Consider the following 24925-nt stretch of genomic DNA (forward strand, 5'->3'; position numbering starts at 1 on the left):
ATATTCAGATATATTTTTCAGTAATCAGAAATAAAAATGACATTCTATAACTGAAGAAAAAAAACAAGCTCAGCGCAGCTTACATTTAAGGCAGTAATACTAAGATTCCTTAATATTTCTCGTTGTCTGCTTCTTGGTTCTCTTCCTGCCTTAATTCTTATTCCTAGATCATCCCCACTTTTGCTCCCAGTATAATTTCTCATACTTTTTTGGCATAAAAGACATAGGGCTCCTTTTACTAAGCTGCGTCAGAGCATTAACGCGCGGAATAGCGAGCGCTACAATGCCCCGCGCGCTAGACACTAACGCCAGCATTGAGCTGGCGTTAGTTCTAGCCGCGAAGCGCGGGGTTAGCACACACTAATCTGCATGTGCTAAAAACGCTAGCGCACCTTACTAAAAGAACACTAGTTATGAACATGTTTTAAATACTGTATCTTCTTTTCCAAGTTCACCTTTTGCTTGTTGCTGCTGTATCATCGCTAAGACAATAAGGCTTGCATGAAGATCAACAGAGAATCAGCTAGAGTGGAAAATAGCTTATAGGTTAATGCAGTCACCTGAGAACCAGGGAAACTGGGTTTGATTCCCCACTATAACTTCTTGTGACTCTAGACAAGTTACTTAACTGTAACCACAGAAAGGTGTTATATCAAATCCTATTCCCTATCTCTATCCATAAAGATAGGAATGGCTGATAAAGATAAGTTTTAAAACTTATGAAATCTCCACTAAAATGTAATATTAATCAGAATTTTTTTTTAATGACCATTAGTAATTGTATGTTTTAGCTTGAATTACTGAAATCACAAATGGTGGCTGATCCATCCAGTCTGCCCAATAAAGGTGTTTAGAGTTTTAACTTCCATTCCAAGCAGATGAGAGAGGGGGGAGAGAAAGATCCCTGGATCAAAGAAGGAGGGAGAAAAAGAAGAAATGCTGGACTAATGGGGAGAGGTTGGGGTGCAGAGAGAGGAGAAAAAGACAGGGAGACAGATAAAGATGCTGAGCATAGAGACAGGGACACAAACGGGTGCTGCTGGATGCAAAGGGAGAGATACACTAGGGATGTTGGACAGTAAGATAGTGACACAGAAGAAATACTGAATACTAAGGATAGACACACAGAGAGAAAACTCTGGATAGGACAGGCAGGGATGCATAGGAAAGATGGATAATGGACAGAGAGAAGAAATGTCAAAAGATCCTAGAGAGAAAAGCAGGAGACATTGTGTCCAAAGCAATGTTCAGACAACAAAGGTAGAAAAAACAAGTATTTTTTTGTTTCTGAATTTATTAATTGTAATATGTCAGCTTTGGGAATGTTCATCTCCGATAGCTTGCATTTCAATTTCTAATACTGTGGCAGGTTTTCTATACAAGTCTGAAATGTGTTGGCTTTTGCAGGGTTTGTTTACTGGAGCTTTGAAAAGGGTGTCTGTCACACCCCCCCCCCCCCTCCAAAGTCTTCACCACATTAGGAGAGATGGGTCTTAACTATGCCACTGGTATGAACTCTTTCCAGCAGCTTTTTTTTATGCAGGTAGAATTTTTGCTGAAAGCATCTATGGGTACAAAGTTAACATTTGGTAAAAAGTCCATTGCAACTCTGTACCAAATGCTAGCAATTTGAAAACTGCTCACTGTATACATGTAATGTTATAGCCAAAGCAACAGCTATTTTTTTTAAAAAAGAGACTGGTTAACTTGTCCTGCTGACTTGACTTAATAGTTTAAAAATGATCTAAAAATGTATTAACTAAGGTAAACAAAAAACATGTAATTCATGATAATTTATACTTCAACCAGGTCAAGAGAAAATGCCTCATAAAAGAAGTACATATACTAGGTACGTGTATTCATTCTCTCACCTTTAAAATTTTAGTGTATATAAAAAGAATTTTAAGATCATCAACCTGCAAATTGTGTGTACAATCTACACTCATTAAAAAGTTCTACTCTACATTAACAAAATGTTATTTTAAAAAAGCTGAACATATGAAACAAATTATACAAATGTACAAAATTCAGATAAAAATAAATATTTCCCCCAAACAAACCAAATATTATCTCTGTGCACATCCGGATTCCTTGCTTCGATGTAACTTCCGGTTTTGCAAAACCGGAAGTTATATCAGAAGCAAGGACTCCAGTGGCAGAGAGGAAGCCTGAACAAGTCTCTGGTGCATATCGGGGCAGCAAGGCTCTCTCCTTCCCACAAGCAAGGCTCTCTCTTCTCCTCCCTGGCTAGGCAAAAGCGGCGGTAGCAATGGGGCCAATGAATCGGTAAGTCCGATTTTTTTAATAGTAAACCAATTCACCAAAAGTGAATCGGAGAATCGATTCGAATCGCGAATCGGGCAGCACTATCAGGGAGTACATGGGCTGGCCTCCTGGGATCTCTCCCTGCCTGACCCCCTGCTGAAGCCGCCGCCACCAATTCCTCCCTGCCTCACTCCCGAAGCTGACCTTGCCATCCGACATGCTCCATTCCCACCCCCCACCACTACAACAGGGATGGGCCAGGCGTGTGTAGCGACTGCATGCAGCCAACACACAAGCCTTCCCCCCCCCCCACAACGTCAATTCTGACGTTAGAGAGAAGGTTACAGGACAGACAATCGCTGCCTGGCTGGCTCAGAACCTTCTCTCCAATATCAGAATCGACGTTGGGGGAAGGTCTATGGGTTGGCACCCCACTCACCTGGCCTGTCCCTGTTGATGCGGCAGCGCTGGGGTGGGAATGGAGCATGTCAGGTGGCAGGGTCAGCTTCGGGGCTGGGGCAGGGAGAAATCAGTGGTGGCTTCAGGGGCAGTTAGGGAGAGAGGAAGAAAAAGTTGTGGGGGAATGGAGTGTGTCGGGTGTCAGGGTCGGCTTTGGGGATAGGGCAGGGAGAGAGGAAGAAAAAGTTGGACTCATATAGAGAGAGAGAGAGAGATGTTGGTTGGGGAATGGAATTAGGCCTGGAGGAGAGGAAGCATGCAGGAGGCAGAAATATTGGATGCACAATCAGAAGGAAGTGCAACCAGAGACTCATGAAAATCACCAGACAACAAAGGTAGGAAAAATTAATTACTTATGCTGAAAGCAAAGGGTAAGTCTCGCACTTACCACCCCAGTGCTGACTGCCATTTTGGATTCCTCTCTATTTATCCCATGCATTTTTGAATTCACTACTGTTTTCATAATGTGTTGCTTTATCATAAAAATGAAACTTTGGATAACCTTTTGAGGTATAAAGCTTTAGGTTTTACGTGGTATAAAACGGATAACAGCAAACCGTTGAGAAAATTAACTTTTATCTTTATTCACTATACTGCAGTTCAGGTTGGAAATGTGTTTTATGTGCCCCTGAAGCAGTCCCAGGTGAAACACGGCCATGTTGGGCACCTGTTTTTAACCACCAGGAGCAAGTAGTGTGTATATATGTATATACAGTTTAACTTTTTCATCAGTTTACTGTTATCTGTTTTTTCCATGTTGGATCTTGTTAACCGACTGCCTTGTTGTTTTTTAGGCTTTAGGTTTCATATATTTTCCTAAGGTCGTTCCAGTGACACCAAGGGCTCCTTTTACAAAGGCACACTAGCGGTTTTAGCACGTGCTAGCCGCTACCGTCTCCTTTTAAGCAGGTGGTAATTTTTCAGTTAATCTTGCGTGTGCGCTAAAATCGCTAGTGCACCTTAGTAAAAGGAGCTCCAAATGTTACCTTAAAGAAATTCTTAAAGTGCTGGAACAATTTTCTCAAATTTATTATTTACCAGCTGAAGTTAAATAGGATACTGGTCAATCAAATGGTCCAGCACCCAAAAATGCTCAAAATTATGCGCCATTTCTAGAATGGTGTTCAAGCATGGCCATTTACACCAAACAGAAACATGTTGCAAATGCTCATGTCTAAATTAAGCATAGATCCCCCTTATTCTATAACTACGTGTGTAACTTGGAAGAATGAATGCCCTCCATCCACCCATGACTATTTTCACACCAACTTTTCGAAATCGAATTATATTTTAATTAAAACCAATTAACAATCTCATTAAGATCCCAATTACTAGTGCTAATTGGCTTGTTATTCAATTAAATTGTGCATACAAATTGGATATGTGCCCAAATTTGTACATTTTGATACTCTGAATTTAACACAGGATATGGCAGATGAAACTGCATGAGTTTTTCCAGCACTAGGGAATTATGCTTGAACAAATTCATGTAAACCATTCTGAGCTTCCCTAGGAGAATGGTATAGAAAAATAAATAAAATATTGTTTATTAAGTATAAATCAGACCTACCGTCTTTCTATTCAGCAGCCAAGGTAAGACACAAAAGGGCCAATTGTATATAATGACCCCTAAATGAAGGCCCAACAAAGAAGAATGTTTACCACCCATTCTATAACGATGTTAAGGCATGCCTAACCCATGATAAAATAGTAGCAGAAAACTGCTTTTGCATGCTGAATCTTAGGTGTGACAGCTTACACTAAGTTAAAGGCAGGCATAAGCTAGTGCACCTAAATGTGCATCTCTGATATCATTCTATATAGTGTGCGCTAGATGGAACACCCATGACATACCCATGCTCCGCCCATTGGTACAACCTATCTGCTGTTATATACCATGCATATAATGAAGATGTGGGGACGGAACTGTACACATCAACCAGGGATAGACAAGTAGATGGATATTTGTTACAAGATAATTGTTTATTAAAAGTCAATAAAATAGATTTTGACTCAAATATTGATTGCAGACCCGACACGATCCGTGTTTTGGCTTTTGAAAGCCTGCCTCACAGGTACAGGAACATCTGCCCAGTAAATGGCAGATGTGTATTGTCGATTACCTTCCTGGGACCAAATGTAAAAGTAGCAACTCCGTTAAAGAGTGTCTGTGTCAGGTCTCCAATCAATATTTGAGTCAAAAATTGTTATATATACTTTTAATAAATGCTTATCTTGTAACAAATATTCATCTACTTGTGTATCCCCGGATGATGTGTACAGTTCCGTCCCCACTTTTTCATTATCTGCAATTTCTTCGTGGGGCATCTTTCCTTTTTTTTTGCTGTGCTTTGTGTTACATACCATGCAACGTACCAATTTGTGACTTCATTCATGCGCACAAGTACACCTATTCTAAAAATCAGTGTGAACAATTGATATTTAGATTTAGACACCTTTTTAAAAAAAAAATTGCCCTTCATGTGTCCTTTTAGGTGTCAGAAATCGTCATGCTGCTTAGGAGTCAATCTGTCTCAAAATCTAACGACCTGTTTAATGTTGATTAGTAACACAACTTTCTAAATATAAAAACAGAGCAAGCTGGCTTTGTAAATTTCCATCCCTAGTAAGACTGCAACAAAGGACTTCTGGAAGGAATTAAAAACATCTCTCTTCTCCCTATAATCACCTTCTTACCCATCACCCATCATCTCATCACTTAAATAACACATGAGCTGATGCACTATTTTAACTCAAGAATACAATCAAAGTCTTATTGTAAGCCGCATAGATTCCTTGTAGAGAACTGCAGGATGTATTGTAATGTAAATCAACATTCAGACACTACCAACTAAATTCACAAGATGGTCACAAATTTTCCAACTCGGAACATTTTTACTACACCTAGGATGTAATTCTATAACTCTGTACCTATATATAAGCACCAAGGTCACCTGACCGACACATATTCTAGAAAGAAATGGAGGTGTCTCTTTCTTTTATAGAATACTAGTATATTCCGATATATACACTTATGTTCAGGAGATGCACACAATTCATAAAACACTATAAAAGTTATGCACATAACTGTGCTCCACCCATGTTTAAGCCCAACTGCAAACTATGCACTATTAGAAAAATGAACATAGGTTAAAAAAAAAAAAAAAAAAAAAAATAGTGCTTATGTGACAAACTGGCATATGCATGCATATCTGCATATATTACAGTACATGCATGCACAACAGTATATTCCAATCATTTATGCATGTAAACTGGTCTGCAAATGTAACAGCCTCCTGTAAATAATGACCTGACAGGCTAAATATTCCTACACAAATTCACAGGGGGGAGGGGGGAAATTTAGTTGGTGGAAAAAAGGTGGCTCTAGGGACATTTCTAAGTTTGGTTCATGATTTAGCCAATCAGCATAGATTTTCAGTAGTAACTGGATACAGTAAGCTTGGCAAATCTGGTTGCACAAATAGCTATCCAAAATCTAAAGGGGTAAATTTTGTCTAAATACAGTTTGAATAGGATTCTCAGTTGAAAACCCAACCAAATCACATACGACTGAAATATGGCTAAAGATGTGCTAGTAAAATTAGTCGAGTCTCATTCAGGAATAATCTAAGGAAATACTTTTTTATAGAAAGAGTGGTAGATGCATGGAACAGTCACCCGGAAGAGGTGGTGGATACAGAGACTGTGCCTGAATTCAAGAAAGCATGGGATCGGCACATGGGATCTCTTAGAGAGAGGGAAGAGATAATGGTTACTGCAGATAGGCAGAATGGATGGGCCATTTGGCCTTTATCTGCCATCATGTTTCTCTGTTTCTATATTATATATGCCACTTAATAGTTTGCTAAAAATTGACCCGTTAATGAATACATTCCCTAGAATTAAATTTGCTTCCAAGCTTTTAGATAATATCAGAAAAAAAATTCTTTTTTTCATAGAGAGGGTGTTCGATGCCTGAAATGTGATCCTGAAGTAGGTGGTGGTGAAAAAAAATGGTAACAGAATTCAAAAAGGCATGGGATAAAAACAAAGGATTCAAATCGGGAAGGATTCCGGAAGACTGGAAAGTGGCGAATGTTACGTCGATCTTCAAGAAAGGTTCGAGGGGAAATCCGGGAAACTACAAGCCGGTGAGTCTGACCTTGGTACCGGGAAGGATGGTAGAGGCGCTGATAAAGGACCACATCGTTGACCACCTTTACGGACACAGTGTGATGAGGACCAGCCAGCACGGCTTCAGCAAAGGAAGATCTTGCTCGACTAACTTGCTGCACTTCTTCGAGGGAGTTAACAGGCAGATAGACAAAGGTGACCCAGTCGACAATGTATATCTGAATTTTCAGATTTGGTCAGATTTGGTTTGACAAGGTCCCGCATGAACGACTACTTCAAAAAATTGCGAGCCATGGGATCGAGGGTGAAATACTCACATGGATCAAAAACTGGTTGGCGGTAGAAAACAGAGACTGGGGGTAAAAGGACAATACTCAGACTGGAAAAGCATCACCAGTGGAGTGCCGCAGGGTTCGGGGCTTAGGCCCGTGCTCTTCAACATATTTATAAACGACCTGGAAATTGGAATGACGAGCGAGATGATTACATTTGCAGATGATACAAAGTTATTCAGAGTAGTGAAGACGCAGGAGGACTGCGATGACCTGCAACAGGACATAAACACGCTCGAGAAATGGGCCCCGACATGGCAAATGAAGTTTAACATGGATAATTGTAAGGTGATGCATGTTGGTATCAAAAATCTTGTACACGAATACAGGATGTCTGGTGCAGTACTTGGAGAGACCCCCCGGGAAAGAGACTTGGGAGTTCTGGTCGACAAGTCCATGGAGCCGTCCGCGCAATGTGCGGCGGCAGCAAAAAGGGCAAACAGAATGCTTGGAATGATTAAGAAGGGGATCACAAACAGATCGGAGAAGGTTATAATGCCACTGTACCAGGCCATGATGCGACCCCACCTGGAATACTGCGTCCAGCACTAGTCGCCGTACTTGAAGAAGGACACGGTACTACTCGAAAGGGTCCAGAGAAGAGCGACTAAAATGGTTAAGGGGCTGGAGGAGGAGTTGTACAATGAGAGATTAGAGAAACTGGGCCTCTTCTCCCCTGAAAAGAGGAGACTGAGAGGGGACATGATTGAAACGTTCAAGATAATGAACGGAATAGATTTAGTAGATAAAGACAGGTTGTTCACCCTCTCCAAGGTACGGAGAACGAGAGGGCACTCTCTAAAGTTAAAAGGGGATAGATTCCGTACAAACGTAAGGAAGTTCTTTTTCACCCAGAGAGTGGAGATTTTTAGTGCAAGCCAGTGCAGTCAATGCTCCAAAGCTCATAGAATTCCTATGACTGTTGGAGCACTTACCTCTTCGGCCCAGACTAAAAATCTCTAGCAAAGGGGGGGGGGGAGGATAAGTCTGAACATTGTTATCTGAGTTTCAGGAAATTTTTAAATTAATTTGTAACATGGATTGGCTGTGATTTCACTAGAACTGAATATTTTTTTTAATGTTATCAGCATAGTGTAATAGGTGTACAGTGGAATATAAATATTTTATTGTATTGTATTGCTGGGAGGGTATCGAGACTTCTTCGTTTGCTGTTATATTTGAAACTCGATTAAAATTTTTTATTTTTTTTTTGTAATTATTTTTATTAGAAAGGATACAACAACAGGCCATACAGAAAAGGCAAAAGCACAAGTATAAAAAAGCAGGAATAATACAATAGAAATAATACAATAGAAACATGTACTCTACCCCTATGGGCCGGAGCAAAACTGGCAGCACAGAGCTAGACAGCAACAAAAAAAGCACCATCTAAACAAGTAGGATTTTAGGCAACAAATTATCCTTTCATATATTTTGAAGACTTGTGTTGCTGCAAGAAGGTAAAAGTCACCATAAAAAATGAGAGAAATATGTGGTGTTTGGATCTTTGTCCTCTTCTCCCAATGTATTTTGAAACACAGCTTGGCAGTCTCTCTGCTTTCATTATTACAGCAAATATTTCTTGGCAGTGTAAGGGTCTGAGATTTATTTTTAGTGGAATCAAAATCTGTATGTACTATCTAAACTTCTGTGAGCACAATCATTTCAGTCTATTGAAAAAAATACAAAAATATGAATAACTTACATGGTTCACTACAATTGCCGCATAGTGGCATTTGTTTTCACAATATACAAACATGGCATGGAATACAGAAAAAACTAATAGAAATTCTTTTACTATTAATATTTAACAGAGTATTTTTATCAAAGTCTAAACCACTTTTATTTATTCACCAGCAAAAGATTATCAGATTATTTCCAGATACTTAAAGCCAGGAAAATTCATTTCAGCAAGCAAGCCACTGTGACTCTATATATAAAATTGATGCAATAAAAATCAGAAAAAGTAACTGAATTTAAAATGCACAGTCTAAACTTCATTCCCTCCTCAATCTCAACTCACTTCCTGCAGCAGAGTACCAATAATACTCTGAGTGTATTCAAGATCTAACACAGTGTTCTTCAATGCAACGCCCAAGGGCCAGAGATGGCCCTGGGAGATCTCTAGGGTAGCCCCTAACATCTTTCTGGGTTTTATTTTCTGCTACTATCTGCCTCTTTACCAAAGCACATAAAAGAAAGAGGGAAGTAGAAGAGGGAGGAGAAGAACTGCATGCATGAAGGTCAAGGCATTTCTCAGATGAAGAGAAGGCATTTGGAAATGCATACCTCCTTGAGGATACCCTCAATGAAAAGCTTGAAGGCAAGCTAGTGAGAATAGATGTCATTGATATACACTGGTCAGAAGTGTTGCAGCCCCACATGAGAAGATATCTGGCAGCTCTCCTTCATCTCATTTAAATCCAAAGTGGCAAAGCTGGTGGAATAATGTACTATAGTATAAACAGAAAAAGGAGGTGGCAATACCTTTGCCTGGCTAAAAAGCACAACTGGGTGCAGCGAAGCCCAGCTCCCTGCTCAACCAAGCTCAATCTCAGTAAGTGTGCTAATAAATTACTTATTTTGCATTCTTTTACATCTTCATCATCAATTTCACATTACCAAATCGCTTGCATTCAACAACATAGGTATTAAAATTGGCAGATGGTGAAAATGGCTGCTATATGTAACTTGACATTGAATAAGAACAATGCCAAGTACTAGGCATTTAGAGATGCAGATCTCCTACAAGAAAAAAACCAAAAGATGGAGGTACCGGAGTAAAAATCACAAACAAAACCAACTAGTGTAACTCCAGTAAACTTTGCTGAGTATATCTGCCATAAGAGGCATAGATAAACATGCTCCTTCTGAGCAGCAGTGCCAAATAAAGGGTTAAATACCCATGAATGCTTATGATACCATTACTGTGTTGGTACACTGGTCCCCAACACAGGCTAAGTTTTCACTTTTTAGGATTTATAAGATAAGAGCTATGTCTTTGTCTTAACTGTGTTTTTAGCGAAAAGCAGGAGGGAAATAACTGTTCTAAGGATGGTAGCAGGAGGGAGAAATCAAAAGCACAAGCACTTGGAAGACAAATTTAAAAAAATATACTGTCTCGATTAGATTGCTACTAGTCTTGTCAGCATTCAGGATATTATTTGCACTTGAGAATTTAATACAGAGAAAACTCATCTTGCTCAGTACAGCTTCAGTTCAAGAAATCATATATGTCTACTCTATGCTGACAAAGCTACCATTTTATCTAGGTCTCGTTGATTTATAAAGGCTGTTACTCAGCCCTGAATCAACTGTGTCCAAACCACTTCACTTGTCAACACAGCTAAAACTTGAATAGCTTCTTCCTGAAGGTATACTAATCAAAAAGCATATCATAGATCATGAATACCAACTCATACCTAGCTATTATATTCTCCAGCAAAGGATCTTGGTTGTACAAACAACTTGCAAAGAAATGTTTCACAAACAGGTGGCCAATTATTTCAGGAGAAAAGATAAATCAGTCTGTCCCTCCCTTACTTCAATTAATAGCACAGTTTGCCTCCTTTTTCAGCTACAATATAAACTGGGAGAAATCTGAAGTCAAGTTTTATTGCTCATTGTGTATGAGCCCAATTTGATTCCTATCCCTTCAGCTGAGCAGAAGGCCATCTTCAGTATCTTGGTATAAAACTGTGTCCAAGATTTGGATACAATCTTTGAATTTAGTCAAAAATTGTTGCAAGAGGAGATCACACAGCTGTGTGGAAAGTGGTCTTCCCTTTATTTATATTGATGGGGACTATTAGATAGGATCCTAAATCATTCTCTGCGGAGTTCCACGCATTTGTATTTTTTTGATTGTTTATTCCATGTATCTACTATCTTAGGATTATCAGGGACCCCTGAAGAAGACTATTTTGTCGAAACACAGACAGTGTTGGGTCCCAGCTCTCGGCAGATTAGGTCCTCAAGGTTTTTATGTGGATCATTTTATTTCTTTGTGGATTAGTTACACTGACTTGTGGAACTTTTAATTTTCAATAAAGTCCTTTTCAGGAACATCGTCACTCCACAGTGTTTTTGGTTTCCTCTTACATCTGGTGCATTTTCCCCATTTCTTTTCTAGCATAGACCTTCTTTAGGCAATCTCGTTGCCACATCAACAAATGCAAAATGAGTCTCATACATAAGGAAATCAAGCAGAAAATGTACTGTGAAATTCAGAACTGGAAAGGTATAATTTTCTTCCTTATATTCTTTCTTATAGGCTATTTGCTACTAGTCAGGCATTCTAACAAGACCCCTTGTGGGAATGAAAGAAAAATAATTGTATTCACTAAGTCAGACAGCTAATCACCTTGGCCTCCACCCCTGGCCCAAAGAAAATACAATGGAATTTCTCCAAAACAGACTGGCCAAAGTACAGTGTGATTAAGAATCACATCATCTCATCAACAGCCATGCAAAATACAGCTATAGAAGAGGCATATAACTTTTGTAGCACTTTTTACAGCTTCTTGCAAAGCAATTTCTTGTTATTAGCAACCTATAAATGTTTTACATGTTTACACAGCAAATGCAGTACTGCAGACCTAAAGGAGTACAGATCATTTGCCAGTTCCAAAATAACAGACTGCCTTTTTCAATGAATTTCTTGGGGCAGTTTCATTTATTTATTTGTTTAGATTTCTATCCCATTCTCCCGGTAGCTCAGAACGGGTTACAATTGACATTCACAGTAAAGTTACAAGACAATAAAATTATAGGCATTCAAAGAAGAGGCAGGTGAGAAGACGTAGAGAGAAAGGGAGGGGGAGCATGGGAAGGGAGGAAGGAAGAGGAGGGCAGAGATGGGGGAGTGGTAGGGGAGCAAGGAGTTAGAGGAAGGGAAGCAGGGAACAGGAGAGAGGAGAAAGGAAGAGGCCCTGTAGGAAGAGGTAGTCCATTAGCACTGTTCAACTGAAGAGGTGGGTCTTCAGCGTTTTCAGAAAGGTCATCAGCGAGTCTTGTGATCTTATTTGGGAAGGCAATTGGTTCCAAAGACAGAGGGTGAAGTAGTTGTATGAGCGTTTATGAGCTGCTTACATTTGGAAGGATCTTCCTGCAGGGATGTATAGTCGTTTCTCAGCTTGAGAGCAGAGTGGGTGGGCGGGAGTGTATTGAGAGAGTTTGGATGTGATGTAGGCAGGTGTGATGAGGTGGAATGTCTTGTAGGCCATAACAAGGGCTTTCAACACACAGCATTTGTTAACTGGAAGCCAGTGTTCTGCACGGAAGGCTGGGGAGAAGGGGTTGTGGTAATCCAGGTCATGCAGGAGGTGGATCACAGAGTTCTGGACTTGCTGGAGGCACTCAAGTACTTTGGTGGTGATTCCATTGAAGATGGAGTTACAATAGTCCATTCTGGAGAGTACATAAGCATAAAGGAGTTGGGCTAGGTTAAGTTTAGTGATATATGGTTTGATCCTTTTTAGCTGGCACAGATAGTAGAAGGAGATAGAGACCACATGTGAGATATGGGCTGAGAGGGACAGGTGGCCATCCAGTACCACTCCAAGACTGCGAACTTGGTCTTTTGCTGACAAGAGTGTGGAATCCCAAGATAGTATTAGGCAAGTGATATTAGTGTTCTTTTTCCTGATCCATAGAAGTTCAGTTTTTACAGCATTCAGCTGGAGTTTGTTGTCTGTCATCCAATTCTTCATGTTGGTGAAGCAGTGTTGAATGTTGGTGAGTTGGGTTGATTGGTCTTTACCTAGCGGAAGGAGAAGCTGAATGTCATCCACATAGAAGTGGATTTTGATGTTGTATTTTTGGGCGATATCGATAACTGGTCTGATGTATAGGTTGAAGAGGAGTGGGAACAGCATATTTGATGGGTTTGGGTTCTGATTTGTTTAGGCCTAGTAGTATTGCTTGAGTTCTCTGTTGGAGGAAGGAAGTGAACCATTGAAGTGCAGAGTCCTTGATTCCTAGGTCGGTGAGCCTATGCAGTAGAAATTGGTGATCAATAGTGTCAAAGGCAGCGCTTAGGTCTAGCAGTACTACTAGGGCATCGCTACCTTTGTCTAGTATTGACAAACTGTCATCGATGATATCTAGAAGAACTGCTTCTGTGCTATGGCCAGCTCGGAAGCCAGATTGAAAAGGGGAGAGGGCGTTTTGTTCTTCTATGAATGTGAGTAGCCAGTGGAGTACTGTTCTTTCCAGGATTTTGGATACAAATGGGAGGTTGGAGACTGGGCAGTAGTTGTTCAGGTTGTTTGGGTCAAGAGTAGGTTTCTTGAGAGTGGGTTTGATAATAGCCATTTTCCAACTGAGTGGGACCTTACCAGTTGCCAGGGAGGTGTTTATGATGGGGAGGAGGGATTCAGCTAAGGTGTCGGTGGTGGATAGGAGGCTGGAAGGGCAGGGGTCTAGGATAGTGCTGGTGGCTAGGGGGAGTGGGGATAGTGATCTGGATGGTGTGTTAGTTGGACCTTGAGGAGAGCAGGCCGGGGGGAGGGACCTTGCTGGGGGTGTTGCCCAGTTTTGTTGCAGATGGTGTCAATTTTGTTTTGGAAGAAGCTAGAGAGGGTCTCGCTGTCTAGGTCTATGGGGCTGTTGGGATTGCATCCTTGGGCAGCAAAGAAGAGGCAGTTTGTCAGGGAAAACAAGTGTTTAGACCGTTTGGGGACTTTTTGTAGGAGTTGAGAGTAGTAGGATTTTTTCGCCTTCAAGATGGAGGACTTGTTGGAAGCTAGTAGGCTCTTCCAGTATGCCTTTGATTCTTCATTTGGTGTTTAACCCATTTTCTATTGAATTTCCTCAGAGTTCTTTTCAGGGATTGTAGGTCTTTAGTAAACCAGGAGGCTGGGGGTTTGTTGGTGGGTACCTTTGTGTTTCTTTTCTGGGCAAAGTTGTCATAGAGGGAATGGAATCCTGAGTGCCAGCTGGAGGCAGCCAAGTCGATGGATTGGAGGTGTCAACTGCAGGTTTTCCTGATGTTCTGGATGCCAGCTGAGTCCGTGATATTAGTGCGAGTGGTGGGATTCAGGTTTCATCAGGGAGCTGGAATGCGATGAGGTGGTGGTCTGACCATGGGACTGGAGTGGTGGTGCAGTTAGAATGTTGGGGGTCAGTGATGAGGTTTTTGTGTATGAACACTAAGTCTAAGGTATTGCCTGCTGAGTGTGCAGGGGTGGATATAATCTGGACAAGTCCTAGGTTGGCCAGAGAAGAAAGAAAATCATTGCTCATGCCAGTGGTGTTGGGGTAGTCTGGGAAGTTTAAGTCTTCGAGGATGACCAGGCATCTGTGGGAGAGGAAAAGTTTGGTGATGAAGCTGAGGAGGGTTTCCAGAGCATCTGCTGGGGAGTGGGGTGCTCTGTAAAGCAGGATGAGGGTAACTTTGTCTTTTGGGGTTGATCATGAAGCAAGGGCATCTAGTGTGGGGAAGGTCAAGAAGTCTATTAGTTTGAAGGAGGTGATGGTCTTGATAATGGCTGCTGCTCTGCCTCCCTTGCAAGAGGTGCGGGAGCAGGCTAAGGCTTGGTAGTCTGGGGGACATAGTTCACCCAGTGCTACCCCACTATTGTTGTGGAGCCAGATCTCTGTGAACATAAGAATGTCTCATCTGTTGTCGTGCAGAAGGTCGTGGAGGATGGTGGTTTTGTTGGTGGCTGATCTAGCGTTGATGAGGACCAGAGTGGGTGGGTTATATTTTGTTGTAGGGGTGGCAGGTAGGATAGGAATGAGATTTAGGGGATTTCTGGTACGGTGGTTTTTGTGTTGGGAGCTTAGGTCACCGTATTTGCTTTGGCCTGTGATGATTGGTATAATGAAGCAGATAGCAGCGAATAGAGCTGGGTTGGCTGGCGCATGGAGATGGTTGTATGAAGGATGCCACTGTGTGGGGGTGGTCCATGGTGGGTTGGCTGGGAGTGAAGACAGGGGAGTGACTGGGAATATGTTGCTTTGGCCTCTGGGCTTGGTCCCTTGGTCCACACGAAGGGCCACACAAAGGGCGGGGAGGCCTGCCTGGAAGACAGCCCTTAAAAGGGCTGGAAGGAGCCCGATGAAAAAGTGGTCGGGGCTTCCTGCCGAACAGATTGGCTGGGAGCAGGATAGCAGTGAGGGGAGACAACTTGGCTTTCCTTCCCCCTCACTGTGCTGGATTTCTGTACTAAATCATGAACTAAATCATGTACTAAATGAAGCACAGAACATGATGTTAAAGACTATATGGTTTATTTAGTCTGCCTATCCACATATAAAACTTTTCAGCTCTACAACTGCTTCTTCTCCCTCAAAGATCCTCTATGCTTGCCCCAGGCTTTCTCCCCCCCCCCCCCCCCCAAGTACTGGTGGGTTCTTTCATGCATTCATCAGAACAGAACTAAAAACTCCAGCTGGAAATGTTGGAACCTCATCCACTAATTAGAAGCAACAAATCACTTAGCAGTCATTCCAAATCAAGATGCCAGTCATGTTTTGAATGTAGTCAGGACACATTGGAACACAACACTGGAAACAACATGCAGAACACAATAGCCCTGTTTTTATTTACATTTTTGAAACAACTTAGACTTGGAACTAATTGTAATGGCATATGGCATATGGCAAAAGTAAGCTGTTATTCCAAACCCTCATGTTGCCCGATGACCACTATCTACACAGCAACTGCACTGCATCTGCTACATCCCCAAGCTGGATTATGCAGGAATAGCAGCCCATGCAATCAAATTTTGACACAACTATCTATATTAATTTCAGTACTTAAATTCCACTCTTTCAGTCACAGAAAATTCAGAACTGAGTACAACAGGGCAAGTTTTACATTCAGATACAGTCAATATTTTCCTGTCTTCAAAAGGCTTACAATAAAGGTAAGAGTAACATTACAAAGTGCTTGAGCCTTGTGGTGCAAGAATTTTCATGGCTTCAAGTCCTGCACTGCATGGTTCATGTTTAAATAGAAAACCAATGACAGTAGGAGTATAGGAAGCATGCTGTTTCTTCTGAAAATACAATTGGAAAGGTGGGGGGGGGGGGGGGAAAGGTGGCAGAGACAGAAAAAGACTGGGTGAAAGTTGGAGTATGTTATGACAAAGAGAAAGGCTAGGTGAAAACTGTGTGTGTGTGAGGGAGGATGAAGGCTAGAGGGGTATCAGTGAGAGACTGGGTTAAGTCTTAGGGGGTATGAGTGAGAGAGGGACTGGGAAAGGCAATCTGAATTAGAGAATGACACATGGACAAATTTGTCCCAGTCCCCATGGAATCTATCTCCATCCCTGTCCCGCCCCATCCCTGCAAGTTCTGTTCTCATTGACACAAGCCTCTAACACTTTAACATCATAAGTGTTTGAGGTTTGTGCAGATGGAGGAAAGAGTATGCAGGGATAAGGCAGAGGCAGGGACAGAACTCACAAGGATGGAAAAGAGATGAAGATAGATACCACGAGGATGGGGATAAATGTATCTCTATGTCATTCTCTAGCTGAGTGTCAGAGAGACTGTTGTGGACATAGCCTATGGTGATAAGTGAAGCAAAGAGGCAATTACTTCTTTGCTTCGCATATCAAGAGGGTGCTATCACATATCTAACAGCATGCATTGAAAGAAAAACTGCCGATTTCTGCCAGCAATTTGCAGGGGCACCTTAAGGAACTGATTCGCTAAAGCCTTAGTAAATCAGTTTCTAAAAGAATTATTGCAGGTCCGGGAGGGGATTCTCCACCCCCACCCAAACTTCACTGGGCACAATATTGAAGAAATAGGGAAGGAGAAACAAGAGTAGCCAGCGTTTGAGACCTCTTAACTTTTTGGGCTAACTCCTAGATTCAATGAAAAATTGTCTAGGCCTGTCCTAGTTGATATACGACCAGAGCAGCCCCGACAGTTTCCCTGTATTATAAAACATAACATTCTGAGTTAAAGCTACTGAGGAAGACAACTGTGTGCCTCTTTTGAAGTCTCCCATAGAATCAGCCAGAAATTAAACTCTTAATGTAATGTAATGTAATTTATTTCTTATATACCGCTACATCCGTTAGGTTCTAAGCGGTTTACAGAAAATATACATTAAGATTAGAAATAAGAAAGGTACTTGAAAAATTCCCTTACTGTCCCGAAGGCTCACAATCTAACTAAAGTACCTGGAGGGTAATAGAGAAGTGAAAAGTAGAGTTAGAGGAAAAATAAAAATAAAATAAACATTTTAACAAGACAGCATTGATCTAAATACTTTGGAAGGTAGAAGAGAGGAGAGAAAGGAATAGAAGCATGATGAAGTGATGAAGTGGAGCAAGTAAGTTTAAATCAGGATCATCATGCAACAATCATGAATGTCTCACAAAAAGATTTCTGGAAAGAATTTAAAAAATAAAACCTAAGATGACATCCAAATATGTAAACTGAACAGCATTTGATTGTTTAAATATCGATGAAGCTTCAGTATTAAAATCATAACATACATAAAAGTACTGTGATTCAAAAATATACCTATTCAATGCTGATTATGTTACAGGAAGAAATTATGCCCAACAACCTGGTTTAAAGAGCAAACATGTAAAGTTTGTGTATCCCGCAGCTGAGTATACAAACCATGAATATGAAGCTTTAAATATTTGGTTACAGAAGATATGATGGTGAAGGCTGTACACTGTGCAATTGGGATGGATGGGAATCACAAGATTGTCAATATATAATCCAAAATCTCAGAAGCTGTTGGGGTGAAATAAATCCAGCAAGTAACTTATTCCATAAAATTTGTCTGGTTTGTGTGCTCTTTAATGCTTATTAGTTCAGTATAAGTAGGGAGATAAATATTAATATTCTCAGACTTTATTGGAGGAAAGGCACACTAGGAACAGTAGAAATCCCTCCCAAGCATAAGGAGAAGGAATAGCCTAATGGTTAAAGCAAAGGATTGAGAACCAAGGAAGTCAGGGTTCAAATGCCACCACTTTTGCTTATGAGCTTAGGCAAATTACTTAACCCTACTTCCTACAAACTTAGATTATATCTACTGTAACTCACCTTGACTGAGAAAGATCCAGATGTGTTCTCAAGTAATAATAATAATAATTTATTGTTTATATACCGCCAAAGCCAAAGTAGTTTGAGGCGGTTTACAATAAAGAAGAGCTGGACATACAGAGAAAAAACAATGTAAAACTGGTTCCCTGAGATCTCAAAATGAGGGACCCTCTCCCCCTCAAGGTTTTCTTTGGATGATACAGGCTTGGTTTGCCATTGCTTTCTCTAGTGTAGTACTACTACCAATCATTTCTGTAGTGCTACTAGACGTACATAGCACTATACACATAATATGCAAGTCCCTAATGGACTCACAATTTTTGTACCCGAGGCAATGGAGGTTTAGGTGACTTGCTCAAGGAACTGTAATGGGAATCAAACCCAGATCACCAGGATCAAAGCCCACTGCACTAACCATTAGGCAACACTATGTCGCCGCTGCTTAATATAGGGCAGGGGTAGGCAATTCCGGTCCTCGAGAGCCATAGGCAGGTTAGGTTTTCAGGATATCCACAATAAATATGCAAGAGATAGATTTGCATCTCAAGGAGGCAGTGCATGAAAATCCATCTCATACATATCCATTGTGGATATCCTGAAAACCTGGCCTGCCTGTGGCTCTCGAGGACCAGAACTGCCTACCCCTGGTATAGGGGAAATAACCTTAAGTGACTTGCCCAAGGCCATAAGATGCTGCCATTGGATTTGAACCCAGGCCTTCAGGTTTCCTGAGATAATCCAAATCCTTTACCCTTTTATTTTTTTTTTTTGCAAAAAATGTTTACATGTCCATTTGGGAAACCCACAACATGTAGCATCACACCAATCAAACAGTACTGGACCTACAGCCATATTAGTCTTGACTGGGTAAGACAATTTTTAATCTATGACTTGCACCTGCAAGTCTTATATAAAAAGCAGGCTTATTAGTCCATAGATTCAGTGGGCTACCAGAAACGAATAAAAACTGTGAAGGCTGAAATGGGATAGGCGGCAGCTCTATCTAAAAGCCTGAATTACATGAGCTCTGCTCTCAAGCTTTCTAAGACTAAAAAAAAAAGAAGCAAACGACGCTCATTCCTAAAGTCATCCATGAAAAGCTTTGTACACCTCAAATCACCGTGAAGTCAAATAATAATAATATTCACAGCAACGTTATTCCTTAAGTGTGGCCTTGCTGGGGGCTGTTGCTCTTCTCCTGGGCACACTAGGAACAGCAGGAATCCCTCCCAAGCACGAGGAGAAGGCTCTCCTACAGCCCCAGAGCCAAGGGCAAATACCAACGAGGGAAGAGAGAGCAAAGACCTCCAGTCACACTTACCAGGACTCCGGTACCATGGTGCTTCCTGCTCTCAGCGCCAGCCGACGAACACTTCCTGGTTCTAATGACGTAACTACGGGAAGCCGACAGGCTCAAACCTGATACCACCGTAAAAGATTCTTTTATGTAGAATCAGGATACCATGTTCAAACTATTTTTTTTGTTTGTTTGTTTTTTGTTTATTTATTTATTTGCATATGATGACCAGGCGAAATATTAATAACAAATGTCCTTTGCTGAAAATGAAGCTTACCAGAGCTGTCAAATGCAGACAGCCTGATGTAATAAATTGTACTAATATTGGATCAAATTTTTTTAAATACATATTTGTATAAAAACTGTGCTTAAAACACGTATATAGAATGTGAGGTCATGTGCTTAAGTGTTCTTATAGAATAGATTCACTCACTACCTGTGCTAATAAAACAAACAAATAATAGTGCCCTGTTATTGAACTACCTCAAGTATGACCTGCTGGCAGATAGAAGGATCACATGTATAAACCCCTCACTAAATAATACTGTAAAATGTTTACTGTATGTCAAAAAGTCATAAGGTGTACAAATTCTTTTGTGAACAAATAAATAAATAATTGTGAGAAAACAAGAGCACTCAGTTCTCTGTGTCTTTTAGCAGAATATGCTCCATCAAGGAGTAATTCTTTAGGACCCTCCACCGTAGGTTCTGGTCTCATGAGCATAAACTGAAAATCATAAATATCTATCAATGCTTAATACTGTATATGTGCAAAAAAAAAAAAAAATCTTGGCGCATTCATTGGCATATCAAATTCTCAGTCTTATGATCCTGGATATCGTATAGCACATGAATCATTTATTATCCCTGATGCACAAACTCATAGTCACAAACAAATGTATAAAGAAACTTATCTGAATGAGTCTCCTGCGTAGCGTCTAGGGTCCAACAGAGCTCGGAGATACAACCCATTTTTTTTTTAATAACAAACAGGAGAAATGTGGATCGTATGCTGTAATCAATCAAGAAAGAGCGTGCATCACATGCTGCAAAAATAGCATATCAAGAGGAAAACATTTAACATGAGAGTATGGAGGGCTATTCCTGGCTTGAGGACATACAGTAATTAGGTTTGCTACTAGGTTAGGGACACAAGAAGTTTAGATATGTAGAGAGCAGGGCAGGATTAACCAATAGGCCAAGTAGGCACGTGCCTAGGGCCCGAAATTGTCAGGGGGGCCCAATGAAGGAGGGCATCAACACTATTTTTTCCAAACGGTGATGGGCCCCTCTAGCATCGATCGGTAACGCAGCCCTCCCCCCCACCCCCCCATCAACGGAAAGTAAGACAAGCAAGCAACACGGGTAAAAAAGGCAACAGGAACTGTAATTGTGCAAGCGGTGCTGCTTGCCCAAAGCTTTCCTCTGACGCAGCTTCCTGTTTCTGCCTGGGTGCATGGTGGGCAGGGGGCCCAGTGTACTTGTGTGCCTAGGGGCCCTCGACGAATTAATCCTGCCCTGGTAAAGAGTTGATGGGATGTATTACAAATTTGGAAGCCAGTGGGATGCATTAGTCAGTTTGCTGCAGGCAATTGGGTACATTGGCAACTATGGCAATTGGGTACATTGAGGGACATAGGAGGTCATTGGGGTGCTTTAGAAGGTTTAGGAGTCATAGTCCAAAGCATCTACAATTTTATAAATTAAATACACTAGTACAGTTAATACATTGTTTAACTTTACTACATTATACCTTTTTTATACAGGTTTTAACACATTTTAGACTGCTATTTGCAACCCCCAATGCATTACACATGCCATTAGCTTATTGCTTTGAGTGTCAACATAAGTTTTGCCTTATGTTATATTGCACTGTTATTTTTACATGTTCTTTAAGTGTATTTTAAATTTGTTTTATGGTTATTATCTAGTTGTTATTCTTTCTAATACAAGAGAATATTGGAAAGAACTTGTACATAAGAGGTTGAAAAAGGAACCAACCCCCTCCCTATAAAGTCGTGCTAGCGTTTTTAGCGCCAGCCACCGCGATAACAGCTGCGACGTTTATAGAATTCCTATGCGTGCCTGAGCTGTTATGCCACGGCTGGCGCTAAAAACGCTAGCGTGGCTTTGTAAAGGAGGAGGCAAGTTAAGAATTTTCCCCTTGATGTTTGAGCTGTGCAGGATTCAGTAATAACAGAGCACCCCATGATTCATACCAGGGTGTTTTTGCCAACGCAGATTGCAGAAGGGAGGAGAATGGAAGGAAGCAGGAGCAGCAATGAACTGTAACTATGACAAATTGTATCTGTAACTGTATATTATATATATTGATATAAATTCCTAGTATGTGTCGAGTTAGGATAAAAACTTGTATCGAAAAAACTTGTATTTTAACTATGGCAAATTGTAACCTGTTAACTGTATATTATGGGGCTCATAATCAAAACTTTAAAACAGGACTGCCCAAGTCTGGTCCTCGAGATCTACTGGCAGGCCAGGTTTTCAGGAAATCCACAATGAATATGCATGAGAGAGATTTGCCTGCACTGCCTTCTTGGTATGCAAATCTCTCTCATGCAAGTTCAATGTGGCTATCTTGAAAACCTGGCCTGCCAGTAGATCTCGAAGACTGGACTTGGGCAGCCCTGCTTTAAAACATCCAAAAAACAGCCTAAGTCAGCACTTGGACGTCCTAATAACAGGGACGTCCAAGTACCAATAATTAAAACCAACTTTCTGGTTGTGCAGCAGCACTTCTAAGTTGCCGTGTGTCCAGAGATCAAAGGGAGGTGTGTTATGGGCGGAAATCGGGTAGGCTTCAACCTGGACATATTGCAGCCATAATCAAAGCTTTCCTAGAGGGAACTTAGATGCCGACAGCTATACCTGCTTGAGTTGCATCTAAATTCCAGTCAGGGCCTTCGGCCCCTCCCACTGCATCCCAAGATGCATTGGGAGGGGGAAGTCCTATCATTTGCAGCACATGGCCGTGTAGGCAGGAGGGAGTGGGCTTCCTTCCTGTAGTTTTCTCATCCATAGGTACAGGGGTGGGTGGGAGGAGGGGCCAAGGAATGTGGGGTGATGTGGGGGGCAGGACAGAGATGTCAGGGGATGTTGGGGGAGGTCCGGGATGTAAGGGGGAGGGGTAAGGGGCTCCGCATCTCAGCTGATCCTGGCAGGGGGAATCTCCATCAACTGAGCCACCAGGAATCACTGAAACCAGCTCAGCTGATGGGACTTCCTCTCCCACAATCAGACAAGGTAGTTGATGGATACGTCTACAAAACTTGCTTTTGTGCGTTTTTCATGTGGACGTTTTTATTTTTGAAAATGGGCAAAAAAGGTAGATGGCCTAAGGACCAAAACATACCTGGCTCATTTTCAAAAATAATAGACATTTGGCAGCTTTGAAAATGGACATTTTTCCTACTGGATTTGAGGACGTCTTACACAAAATGTCCAACCTCAGACTTAGGCACACTATGAATTATGCCCCTCCATATATGTTAATCTGTAACCCGTTCTGGCACACTATGAATTATGCCCCTCCATATATGTTAATCTGTCTGAGCTCTTTGGTGAGAATGGAATATAAAACAAATTAAATAAATAATTAAAATAAAACATACAACCCAATGAAGAGAAAGTAGGTTAAAAAGTTGAGGGAGTGGATGTGAGAGATCAAGGCAAGGTTCCAAGAAGAGCAGGGGCTCAGATTGCTTGAAGGGAACGAAGAGCAGGGAAGAATGGTGTTCGGGGACTGGAGATTGGGAATTGGGGGAGAGAAATGATGAGAATGGAGGGAATGACAAATATTCGGGGATACGGAGTGACTGGAGACCTGGAAATAAAGTAGAAGTGAGGGGAGAGGGAGGACAGAGCGGAACTTGGGGAGAGAAGAGAACAGGAATGTGAATGAGGATATGGGAGGATAATGAGAGATGGGAAATTGGCCGAGAATGAATGGGGGTTGTGTTAGATGGGCTGGGAATGAGAAATTGTGACATGGTAAAAGAATGGGGGGGCTTGAGGATGAGGGTGGGCAGAGAGGTGATGTGGATGTCCTGGAGGACTTGAGAGAATGGGAGAGGCAATGGTAAAGAGGTGGAGGTGTTGTGGAAACGTAAAAGAGGACAAGGGTGAGTTCTGAAGCAGATGAGAGTTGGGGAATGGGGCTGAGGAGGTGCTGAAAGAAGATTAATGGATAAGGTAAATGGTATAAGGCAGGAGGGGAGATAAATGGAAAGTAGACCCCAGAAATGACTTTGGCAGAAGACTGAACGAGGCCACAACCAAGTTGGTTAAAATGTAAAATATCAATAAAACAGCATTAGAAAAGAAAACCTCTTGAGCTCCCTTGTACGTATATACATGTCTCCCTCTGTATTCGCGGTTTCAGCAATCGCGGTTTCGATTAGGCACGGTTTTTAGCTTGCTGGCTCCTCCCACCAAATTACATCAGCTTGCATAGAGAAATCGCTGATTCCAAGTGTTTGCAGAGAAAATTGCTGATTCCCAGCACTTTCTTCACAGTGTTTTGCCTCTTCTTCTGGAACAGGCCAGGTCTCCCACCATGTTATTCGTGGTTTCACCATATTTATGATGGTTTTTAATAGAAAATAACGAATAACATATGAAAAAGTTATTTGCAGTTTTTCTGTATTCGTGGGTCTGTTAATCCCCTATCACAGCGAATATGGAGGGAGAAGTGTATTAGCACCATTGCTCTGGAACATTATTCTGGAAGTATCTTTGTCTTGATACCTTGTTCAATAGGTTTGTCTGGTATAAAGCCCTATTTGTATATGCAAGCCTTTGACGGTTAATTTTTAGCAGGCTTGCTCTGCAGGGATGTATTGGGTATTCCATCTGCAGTGAATCTCAGGCTTGTTCTATCTTCTCTGCTCTTCTCTCTTACTTTTTTTCCTCCTTTGATATTTTCTGTAAACCGCTGTAGTGCACCATGTGATGGGTGGTGTAACAAGGCTTGAAATAAACATAAACACAAGGGAATGGACCTACGCTGTAGAGCTTACCATTTAAGACAGACAAACAGAACTAATATGAGATAAAGGACTGTCTTTTATTATGGGAACTGGTTTGAGGATCATAGCTTATTTTTAAAGGGAGCCTTCTACCCCTAACCTCTCTCTTTATACAATTTCTCTTTGAAAATATACCAGAGCACAGAGCAGGAACTTGGAATTTGCAACTGCACTGTAGGAGGTACAAAATACATACGAGTAAGTGAGCAGAGTGGTATATTTATATATATTTTTTTGCCCCTGACTAATCCTGCCTCCTTTTGTGTGCACTGTGGAAAGACCGTTTTCAGCAGGCCATGCCACAGAGGTAAACACGTGTTGGTGTTAACATGCATAAAAGCTTTTGAATATTGCCCTTGAGCTGC

General features: G+C 41.3%; 1 protein-coding gene across 4 annotated transcripts in view; it reads right to left on the minus strand.

Annotated features, from left to right (window-relative positions):
* Positions 1-19651, minus strand: part of STX8 (syntaxin 8) — a 244489-nt gene extending 224838 nt beyond the window's left edge. For 3 of the 4 annotated variants that reach the window (XM_033961948.1, XM_033961949.1, XM_033961946.1), the window contains exon 1: positions 19537-19651. In XM_033961948.1, the coding sequence (XP_033817839.1) occupies positions 19537-19553 (17 nt within the window). In that variant the 5' untranslated portion in view covers positions 19554-19651. Of the gene's footprint in view, positions 1-455; positions 524-19536 lie in introns of all 4 variants that reach the window. The other variant, XM_033961947.1, reaches the window with a different exon arrangement.
* Positions 19652-24925: the final 5274 nt, after the last annotated feature.

Source organism: Geotrypetes seraphini, chromosome 10 (assembly GCF_902459505.1).
Source record: "Geotrypetes seraphini chromosome 10, aGeoSer1.1, whole genome shotgun sequence".
NCBI lineage: Eukaryota > Metazoa > Chordata > Amphibia > Gymnophiona > Dermophiidae > Geotrypetes > Geotrypetes seraphini.